We start from the raw sequence: 11,868 nt of genomic DNA, 5'->3' as shown, positions 1-11,868 counted from the left end.
ATCGTTAAAATTATAGCATTGGTAATCCCAGTGGATTTACTGGTTGGGAACGTTGGCCCCCAGAAACTTGAAAGAAAATCTTGGCCTCCATTGATCTCTATAATAATTCTGCTTCATGTGATTTGTTTATGTTTGATTTTTATGTATATTTTATGTCTTGTGTACATGGGGGTACATGGCGGGTTGCGCACTGTTGTAGTAGGTTGTCATAACGATGGGATGCTGGCGTGAGGATTGTGATGAGATCGCATTTGATGTAGAAGTGGCCACACACATTGAATTGGTTTAGATTGACGCCGGATAAGGCATTATCTGGCGTTCTGTGCATCTCTGGGCCGTGGGGATGATAGGACCACTGCACCACGCTTGTGACACCGTCAGGCACTACTGGATGGTTTTGGTGTCTTTGATTGAGGGTGAGTAGTACTATACTGTAAATATGTTTGTCATCTTGGGGAAGGGGTCACATTAAAGTACCCCAAAATGTTGAAATGTTACTCATATGTTATATTTTTTTGCAGTCTAGAAGCCGTATACTGTATGTTTCATCTGCTAACAATAGGTGTTTTTATACAAATTGAATCTATTTTGTCACATTAATATCCATATATAGTATGTTTGACTTATATGTGTGGGAAGACTGTCCCACTGCAGACGCCAGGTTCTCTACACTCCTGACCCAGCTGTGTGTAAGGCAGTTAATCAAATAAAGAGGGTTATTCTGATTCACTCGGAAAGGCATAATCACTCTGTAATGGACAAAAACATAAGCACTGCAGGTGGGGCTGATGTAACATGTGCAGAGATAGTTAGATTTGGGTATTTTATTGTTACTCGGAAAGGCACAATCACTCTGTAATGGACAAAACCTTATGCACTCCAGGTGGGGCTGATGTAACATGTGCAGAGACAGTTAGGCTGTGTACACACAGGGGCGATTCTGTCTAATATCGCGGGCAATATGGTCGCTGAGCAACCATATTGCCCACGAAGGGAGTGTGCACCGGCGATATATCGCCGGGTGCGCGCTCCCATTTTCTCCCCTGTAGTGAACGCTGGTCGCAGGAACATGCTCTTGCAACCAGCTGATTTCCACTGCCGGGCTCCACCGGCAGAATCTTTTTCATCAGCGACGATATATCGCTCAGCGATATATCCCCCCGTGTGTACGGGGCTTTAGATTTGGTTGTTTTATTGTCTCTCTGCAGGGTAAATACTGGCTGCTTTATTTTTACACTGCAATATAGATATCAGTTAGAAGTACACCCTCACCCAAATCTAACTCTCTCTGCACATGTTACATCAGCCCCACCTGCAGTGCATATGGTTTTGTCCTTTACAGAGTGATTGTGCCTTCTCGAGTGAAACAGGATAACCCCCCACGTCCCAGCTGTGTGTAAGGTAGTTAATCAAGTCTGGGCTTTCACAGTCACTTCCCTGTGACATGAAGGCCCTGGCATTGAGCATGAATCCATTGGTTAAGAAATGCCTAGCAAACTAACATGTGGGTAAGCGGCACTTATGTGGCATTATATGTAATAACAATTACAGTGTGTGTAATATGTAATGGGCATCACGATGGGTTGCATTATATGTAATGGGCATCTCGGTGTGTGTGGCATAATGTGTAATGGTTATCACGGTATGAGGCATAATGTGTAATGGGCATTATGGTGAGTGACAAAGTGTAAATGGCATTATGGAGTGCAAAATCAAGAATAGAATTGAAGCAAAGGTTTATAAAAAAAAAAAAAAATCATGATGAGGTGGGTCAAGGAAGGTGGTTACCGTCCCCACCACAGTACCTTCTACATTGAATACCCACCCGAATCCTAACCTCCCCTTGGCACCTGGTATTTCCAGATGTTCAACCTGTATCTTGTGATAGTGGAACAAGCAGGGGAAGGATGTCAAGAGGGTTGGGGGGATTATATAAAGTACTGGCATAAAAGATTTCAGTTGCCACTTGCCAGCCCTGCATGCGCCCCTCGTGTATGGTTTTATAACTACAATGAACTCACTGATTACACAGCCCTGGCTGCTCGGATTCTACTATGTCTATACACAGAACTTCCATACACAGAGCCCATTCCCCGGCAGAGGGGAGGGTGGCTGCTGCATACAATGCACACACATGTCAGCACGCAGTTCTGTCCGGCACACTGGTAAAGCAGAGCCCCAGCCTCTGTTTCTCCCCTTTAAGGTACAGCCGCACACACAAACATCATGCCCGTCCTGGCCAGCCAGTACCCGGCACGTTTGACCCGGAAGTACATGTCCCAACAGTAGCAGCAGGGGGAGGAGCGTCCGAGTCACGACCCCGGGAAGGTCACTATGTGCATAACCGGGGTGGTGTACCGCACGTATAACATCCATTCCCTGCCATGGATCCTAGCACAGATGGCGGTAAGCCCGCTCTGCATGCAGCGCACACCTGTACCCGGCTGCACATTATAAACCGCTCATCATGCTTCCTCGTAGTCTTGTACATGTATGGGTTACACAGCTTGCAGGGCTGGATGTCCACAGTAGCGTCCCCTCAATATGCAGTCTGTATAAGCAATGTATAATCTACTGCATGTACAACAGCCTATAATGTGTATATTATACTGTAGCTCAGAATAGAGACGTATTTAATATTTTATTGCCATGCAGACAGCTTGTAATGTAGTATACAAATTATTATTCTAATATTAGTAAGTTATATTGCAGGTTTTCTTTGAATAAGCGGAAAACTATGGATTTATACCAGGGTTGCCTACCTGACCCTCTCTTTCATGGAGAAAATGCTCTGTTCCTGGGCTTTCCTGGTAATGTATGATTGCTATCACCTGTGGTGAAACACATTTCTTATCAATTACCTAGCTCCACACAGGTGAACGCAATCATACATTACCAGGGAAGTCCAGGAACAGAGCATTTTTTCCCTGAAGGAGAGGGTCAGGTAGGCAACCCAGTTATCGTGAATGTTATTATACACAGGCCTACCATACTATCCTTCAAACCTGCACACTCATGAGTTAAGCTGGATACACACCTAAAGATCTATTCTATGTGTTCAATCCATCTGGTGGGAACAAAAATCTGGTAATGTATGGAACATTGTAAGAATCGAACATTTGCTTCCAAATACCGTAAACCAGGGCTGGGCAACACCGGCCCTCCAGATGTTAATGAACTACACATTCCAGGATGCTTTGCATTAGTTTTGCTATGTGGCCATGCTTAAAACGGATGCAAGGCATGCTGGGATGTGTAGTTCATCAACACCTGGAGGACCGGTGTTGCCCAGCCCTGCCGTAAACAGACAATGGTCATTCAGACCAAATGGTTAAAGCCATTTGATTTAACATATTTATCCGAACAATCATTTTTATCCATTTTCCAGTGTTTGGGAGCAAATGGATGAATGTCATATGAGATCAGAATTGTGTTCCCACCAGACTGATTGGACAGACATATCTGTAGGTGTGTACCCATTATTACACCGGTTCTGTGGCTTGGCTGGACAACTTCATGCATGCATTTCAGCTGGTTGTAATCAGCAACTAATAATTCTTAAGTGGCCTGGTTTAATGTATGGTTAGGATAACAATACTTATATAAGCTCTCACTCTGCCATTGGCTTATACATGCATTTAACGTATATGCCTTCTGTGTGCCTGCAACATGGCAATCTCTAATACCCCTTTACCACCAACAACATGGGTAATTAAAAATATTTTCAAGCCATGCCACAGCACAAGCTGGACCCTGGTTAGCACCAGCTCTTCTTGCTGGAGATGCCATGATCTGTAAGTGGCAGTGACAGGGCTCTCCACAGGCCTTTAGCATTAATCGAGTTGGGTGAACCATACCTCCTAACATTACCCTCTCCAGGACAGACACACTGCTCTATTCCTGGACTTCCCCCTTAATGATTGCCATCACCTGTGTTGAAACACCTTTCTTGTCACATAACCCTCACCTGTGTTGAACAGGGTATCCTAAATTAAGATGGAAGTCGAGGAATAGAGAATTGTGTCCATCCTGGAGAGGGTCATGTTGGGAGGTATGGGTGAATGGAGTCACAGGTTTACATCACAGGCTTCTCATGTTCTTCCTGAGTTTGACCCTGGAAGCTGCCAGTGTTCTATTCCCAGGTAAATAGAACAGGTTATTATTCAAACCCGTTTTATCAAATGTCGCCACAGGAGAAAACCAGATTATATGTTTGGTGAAACTAGCCAGTCTCACACTTTTTTCTCACAGGTTAGGGTGGCATCACATTGACAAATCGTCCACAAAGCTTCTTTCATTTACAAATGTTGCTTAAAAATTTTAAATCACTCAATGAGGTCATAATAATAGAATAATATTTAAATGCACAAGAAGTGATCTACATATTTAAAAAAAAAAATTAACATTTGCACAATTTATTAGTAGTATTTTGAACTATCTATATTGAAATCCAAATACCTTATGGCGTATCCATTCATATTAGCAGCCGTATATACGGCCGATAATATGAATTCCTATATGCAGTCTGCGCGGATCAGTCAGATCCGTGCAAACTGCAGTGTGTAAAAAAAAAAAAAATTGAAAGAAAATAAATAAAAAAAACGGCGTGGGACCTGACTGATCCGTGCAGGCTGAAGCCAAGTACACCAGTAAAATGAAGTGTATTTTCCAGGTGTATTTGGCGGGCAATTAGTGGGCGTATCGCGCTAATTACCGGCCATATTGAAAATATAACTAATATTAGTAAATTAGGAATCACCATTCTTTTGAATGGTGATTCCTAGTTGTATTCTATCGATGGTGTATTCATTTGTATTTGTAAATACAAATACGAATGTCCCATCAATACGAATAATCTTATTTTTGGCATAGTAAATGACAAAAATACGAATACGCCCCAAAAAAATCGTATTTGACTATAAAAATACAATTATTTTTTTTACGAATTTAGCTTAGTAAATTTCCCCCATTGGCTGCAGGGGAGAACCTAGTATTGTTAGATGTGATACGGGCTTGCACACATTTCTCAGAAAGCTGGTAGCTTGGACCAAGTGTTTGGGGCAGATATATAAAGCAGCGTAAACCATGCTGTTCTAAATTTCAGACCATTGGGTATTCTAACTCTTTACGACAGCGGATGGTGTGAAATGTGATGCGTGTGGTGAAGGGGTGGGTGCACAGGTGGCCTGTGGATGGTGGAGGGTGTCCACAGGTGCTGGGGGTGTGAGAATGGCAGGTGGGAGGTTGCCGCAGATGGGGCAGTGAGTTGAGGAGTGCTGCATATCTGTGAGGGCCAGGTGCGGGTGGGGGACGCAGATGTGGGAAGGGTATATAGATGCTGCTGGTGGGTGGAGGCCATGTAAATGATGACTTCTAGAGTATGATCAATTGGGACAAAAGCTTCTGAAAAGTCTGGGAGGATTACCAGGGTTAAAAAGCGTTTGGTCACCTGTTGTCTATCACTGCATTAACCAATAAGTATACTGCAAAATATAGAAATATCTCTGTATATTATGATCTGCTACAGGACAGACTTTTAGGGGGTAAACTTACTAAGGTGTGAATTTTTAGAAGACAGAAATGTTGCCCATAACAACCAATTAGATTTTAGCTATTATCCTCCAGAACAGAGGTCAGGGAACTTTTTTTTACCTTTTACCCCAAAATATATTTACTGTAGATACGCCAGCGTTACCTTCTTGATTTGAAAGGAAGGACATAATTATACAAGTAATATACACTGTCCCCCCAGGAATTGATGATCTATCCTGCTAGTACGGTACACAGCCTGGCAGCCATTGATGTTGATGATTATGATAATGATCATCATCATGCACTGCGTCAGGTCTTTGTACACTACAGTACTGTAACACACACACAGCCCGGCATGCATATAGATTCTATATAGAGGGTGAAATGTAATAGGATAAGCGATAAAGAAAGTGAGAGAATTGGTAAGAATTCTCCAGGTTTTTTTTAAAGCAGCAATTATTTACACTACAAAACGAGTTTGATTTTGAAGTTTAAATGATTGCCGTTTAAAAAAAACTGGAGACTTCCTACCAAATCTCTCACTTTCTAATTCTCTCATCCTAGTAAATTTCCCCCTATAGTTAGATACTATATGCAATTAAATTATAGGTACTTGTTTCCTAGCACGGCGCCCCCGATTTCCATCGCATCGCATGCAATATAGCGGCATGCGATGCAATTTTTAAGTGTACAAGGACCCCGATGAGTGCTTACAATGTTAAATGCACCCCCATTGTCAACGCCACTCCCACTATCAACGCCAAGCCGAAGCGTGGCGAGCGCAGCGGTACGCGTCCTCCGACCTTTTCATACCCCCACTATCCACGTCGGCGTGGAGTTGATTTTAGATAGTGTGGCGAGCCCTGCGAGGGGACGCGGATTATTTAACATGTATTCCGCGGCCGCTCGCCACGCTTCGGGCTTGGTGGCTCGCTGCGCTTGCCACACTATATAAGAATAACTCCACGCCGATGTGGATAGTGGGGGTATGAAAAGGTCGGAGGACGCGTACCGCCGCCCCTCGCGGGCTCGCTGCGCTCACCACGCTTTGGGTTGGCGTTGATAGTGGGGGTGGCATTGACAATGGGGTGCATTTAACATTGCACCCATCAGGGTGTTTGTACAATTGAAAATCCCATCGAATTGCATGCCATTTGCTGGTATGCGATGCTATGCGATATTTAATTGTACATTCTGGGCATTTACCCAAATATCGCATCGCATACGTTATGGCATGGTATGCGATGGGCGCCGTGCTAGGAAACAAGTACCAAATTATATTCCTGGGGGAATGGATGGTCGCGCTGGCAAGACACAGCCAGACATGCATATAGATACATATGCATGCCTGACTGTTTTGGCACTGTGGCGATCAGAAATGTAATTTTTATCCAATTTGGGGTAATTGGCCCCTGTTCCCTGACCACCGCTCTAGGAAGTCCTAGACAAGTAGAATCTGATCAGTTGCGTTTGGCAATATCTCTTCTAAAAACTCACACTTTAGTAAATTTACCACTTAGAATATAATAGTGGTTATAGGAATCCAAATGATATTGTAAATAGCCTAATTGATACTGTACAATAAGCAAAACGTTTCTCCGATGACTATGGAAATAGGAAATGAACGATGTTTGCATACAGTACATTTGTGCTGATTGGGATGTATCTGTATCTGCTTTTCCATAAAGCCAGGATAGCGTGCTTACTAGCTTGTAATGTACGCTGATCATCCATGCCCATCCATATGGAATGCTGTCCCACCTACTGCATTTCCCTCTGCAGCCACATACCCGCTCCACCCTGAGTGTAAAAGACCCTTCTGAGCCCATTTTTGAAGTTGCCCACTATTTTGAAGTTGCCTCATGAATAAATTATGATTAGTGTTTTCAAGCTCTAATCAACACTTTTTACTAGTAACTAATTCCATCTATAATTTTCCCTAACAGTTTTGTAGTTTTGCAATAAATACATTTCTGCATACATATGGATCTGAACAACCTTACATTAGAAGAGTTGTGCTGCCGCCACACTTCGTGTAAATTAATGGATCTGGGTCACCGTGTAGCTAAGCTAGATAGACTCGGTTATGTGTTAATGAAGTCTTTATTATCTGTTGAATATCTTAACTGTAACATTTCTCTTTTCATTGAATTGCTGTAAGGACTCTCTGGCAGGTATTCAATGCGGCCGGCGAGGGGGTTAAACAGCGAGGATTGCAGAAAACCAGCGATCCTCACTGTTTAACTCCCTCACCAGCCGTTCGCCCTATTCAACGTTCTGGGTAAATCCTCGCCGTCACAGAACAGCGAGGATTCCCCCAAACGGCGAGACCCGCGGCTAATGCAGCGAACCCGCTGTATTTAGCCGCGAGTCTTGCTGCTTCTGGAGCCACATACGCCAATTCCCCCTCGCTCAAAAAACGTAGCAAGGGGAAATTGGCATATGAGGGGGGTGCGTTGAATACTGACAGGGTGAGTGGTGACAGCGAGCAGGAAGCCCTGCTCGTTGTCGCCGCTCGCCCACAGCATTGAATACACCCCAGCGTCTCTGCCAGCTGTGAGAGTAGTAGCATGAGAAGTTCTGTAAAGTCCCTCTGCAAGCTGAGAATAGCCAGTTGCTGGACTTTCCGTGTATGTGTCTCATTATGCTCATTTTGGGGCTCTTGTAGAATTGGACATACGGTAAATTAAAAAAAATGATTGCAAATTGTGTTTTTTCCTAATGTGCATTCTCTACCTAAAATCCATCCACGTCTTTGCCTAAGCTCTCGGAATTACATTTTGTGGTTACGACTACTTGCACTTACAGGGACAGGACACAGTTTGGAGGGAGCGGTCAATCATGGGCAGAATGTAATAAGAGCGTGTCTGCTCAAAACAAGTTCCACACTGACCACAATAAAGAAACGTGCCACGGAGGCAGAAGACTTGCAGGTGTTCGACCTATAGGTGCCCAATATTGACTTGTGACAGTCAGTAGTAATTTTTGAACGGTTTAGTGCTTGTGAATTTCTACTACTGAAACTATTGTAATGTGGCTGCTGAAACACTATTTCATTTAGTCTTGTTTTAAATGGGAAGGCATGTGAACTTTTATACGTTGTTATTGCAACTTAATTATTTATTAACACTAGCCATACATGGACCTGTATTGAGTATGAATATCGGCTGATATGACCAACTCTGCGGACTAAGCAATAGGCGCCTTTTTCTGAGGTGCATTTTGTGTACTTCCGATTATGATGTCAATTCTGCCAGGTCCGCATGGGTCATTTCAGGTAGACAAAATTACTGTACTTTGATATGTTCATTCCATTGAGGGAACAATGTAGATGCGATTGTGATGGATCGCATGCGTCCCTGCTTCCCGCCCCCTGGAGGAACGGGTGGTCGGACTGCCTGCCGGTCCGACCACCTGGTCGGGTCCGATGCGCACGGGACCGCGCATCGGACCCGACGGCATGTCAGGAAGAGGCAATTTGGTCCGATTTAATGGCCCGATTGGCCGAAATCGGACCAAATCGCCTTGATGTCTATGTTCATTTTGTTTCAAAAGCATGCAGTGTTTGTTGCATTTACCACTGTGATTATACAGTGGTATCACCAGAGGAGGGGGTACAGTGCAGTTCAAAATTCAAATGGAAGGCACAGTAACTGCAATTCCAAACTGACTAGCTTGCTGTTGGTGTGACTCCCCTTTTTTTTGAAGTTTGTACTGCTGCAGCCCCTCCTTTTGGAGCCGCCACTGGTGACATAATATCCCTTATGAGGCCATTACATGTAGAGATTGTTCTGAGCGATCTGTCGGGGCCAGTGTTCTCTGGCTGGTGATCTAACTAGATTCATCCAGCATGCTGGATCTTAATCGCCGGGTGATAGCGACGTGTGGGGCCGCACCTTCCTATCGCTATGGCCCATACAAATGAAGCGATGTAGGGGGATTTTCTAAGCAATCTAGTCAGATCGCTTAGAAAATGACCTGAAATCGCCCCATGTGTAGGCCCCATTAGTCCTGGCTAGCTTTGCAGTACATATCTCCATTTGATTTTTTGAAGGTATACTCGGGATATAGGCGCTTTCCTCACGGACTTTGAAGGTTTCTACTTGGGTTCTTTTATAATGTGTATGGGTGGATTATTCTACTTTATAGACTTAATTGTCAGGTTAGGAAAAAATATGTGTATACTCCCCTTTCAGTCCATTTCCTTTCTTTTTTTCAGGAGTGGTCGTTTGTATGGCTCCTCAGTTGATATATAAAGTGGGGAGACAAAAACATATACACGATCCAATGTGTAGATTCGTTTACAACGATATTTAAGGAAACTTTATAATGTTTTCTCAGAGTTGGGTTTACTTAAATGCGTACCCAACCCACTTGAAAAAACAGCTTTAGGGGGAGATTCTCTAAGAATCTCCGCCCCCCTTTGCCGCCCATCGCATTTATAATTATTGCATATGTTGTAACATATGCGATAATTAAGGCAAAGGACAGCTCTTGCGTTAAGAGCTGTCCTTTGCGGTGAGAGTCGCCGGGTCCCAGCAGGTCCTGGCGGCTCCCCCCTCCCTCACGCACCCAGCGCTGCTGCTGCGCCGGGCTCTCCTCCTCCCTGCACCCGGAAGAAGATCAGTGCAGGGAGGAGGTCACAGGTCCGGGCAGCACATCTCTGTGCTGCCCGGACACAGGTGATGGGGCGATGCGGGGGGTCGGCGCGGCGGAGGGTTGCGGTAGAAGCCCATTGGCTTCTATGGGGCATCGCCAGATTTTTCTGGCGATGCCCCCCGCCACGGTTACCGTGGCGGGGGATGCTTACAGCATCCCAAAATGCGGTAAAAACCCAGATAACGGGCTTTTTATCGCATTTTTCGCTTAGAGAATCTCCCCCTTATACACTTATCAAGGTATCTTTAGATTTGGGTAGCATACCCGCACTCACGATGAGGTCAGCTGTGCAACACATAAAAAGGTATCTTTTCCAAGGGATTCAGGTCAAACGGTTTTTATTCCACAATACAAGATAATAAAAGATAATAATAAAATCCAGGATGCGGGCAGTGTCAATATTGGAGCCAACACCCCGGTGTCCAAGGGTCTGGACCTGGAACCTGTGTGGGCCTCCAATCTTACACTTACCTACTTCTCTGGGGGTGAAAGCACTAGTCCAGGAACAACATGTTTCGAGACATGGGTCTCTTCCTCAGGCTCCTCATATATCTAAATAGCTAAATATCTCTATTTAGCTACTGATGGCACAATGTAGCAATGTATGTCCCATGGCCTATGCACAATAGAAAATCAGTGCGCTGGCCTTAATAGTTTTTGGTTACCGGATCCAAGACGTAGTTTAACCACCCATTTTACAATGATGAAATAGGTTTTGGTATGTTTCATCTGCAGATATATTTGTGTATAATCATCATGTTTAAAGCTACAACAGCTGTATGATTAAAATGGTTTAATCAGCATAGTAGCTGAATTATGCCAGCGGCATTACTCTGTACATTACGAATGCTGGCTTTCTGACTGCTTTCCAGATGATAAAAATATATTGTATACTTGCCTACCTGACCCTCTCCATGAGGGAGAAAATGCTATGTACCTGGACTTTCTTGGTAATGTAGTGTTCACTCTAGGAGTGACACCGGGCAGGGCGCTGGGGGGCGGACCGGGCGGACCGACGTCACAGCTGGGGGCGTGCCCGGGCCGCCGACGTCATGAAAGGGGCGTGCCCGGGCCACCGACGTCATGAAGGGGGTGTGCCCGGGCCGCCGCCGTAATGAAAGAGGCGTGCTTGGGCCGCCATTGTCATCAAAGGGGGCGGGCCCGGCCGCCACAGTCATCAAAGGGGGCGGGCCCGGCCCCTCCGAATACACTGTGCTGCCGGGGAAGCGCCAGGCCGGGGAAGCCTGGGCTTCCCCGTGAGGCTGTTTTAGCGGGGCGCTGCGAGACGGGCAGGGCGCAAACAGCCTAGCGGTAACACTAGTAATGTATGATTGCCATCACCTGTGGTGAAACACCTTTCTTATCAATTATGTAGCTCCCCACAGGTGATGGTAATCATACATTACCAGGGAAGTCCAGGAGCAGAGCATTTTCTCCCTCATGGAGAGAGGGTCAGGTAGGCAAGTATGATATATTGGCATTACATATCTCAGTATTTTATATTCGCTATTGTAGCAGCTTATCACTGCTTCCTAATATTGGTGCTGCAGAAATCCTACTGATATGCATGGGATTCAAAAAATCTACTTATACCCCTTTTAGACATACTACCCGGGATTTTGGCCAGGTTTACCCAGGATTTTCAACCCAGGTCACTCCCAGGATTTTAGTAACAGA

General features: G+C 44.8%; 1 protein-coding gene across 1 annotated transcript in view; it reads left to right on the top strand.

Annotated features, from left to right (window-relative positions):
- The first annotated feature begins 2,254 nt into the window (after positions 1–2,254).
- Positions 2,255–11,868, top strand: part of CMC1 (C-X9-C motif containing 1) — a 68,354-nt gene continuing 58,740 nt past the window's right edge. Inside the window, exon 1 of the mRNA XM_083188683.1 lies at positions 2,255–2,406. Within this exon, the coding sequence (XP_083044809.1) occupies positions 2,385–2,406 (22 nt within the window). The 5' untranslated portion in view covers positions 2,255–2,384. The remainder of the gene's footprint in view (positions 2,407–11,868) is intronic.

Source organism: Crinia signifera, chromosome 5 (genome assembly GCF_055691185.1).
Source record: "Crinia signifera chromosome 5, ASM5569118v1, whole genome shotgun sequence".
NCBI classification, from domain to species: Eukaryota; Metazoa; Chordata; class Amphibia; order Anura; family Myobatrachidae; genus Crinia; species Crinia signifera.
This window is presented reverse-complemented; position numbering and strand designations above follow the sequence as displayed.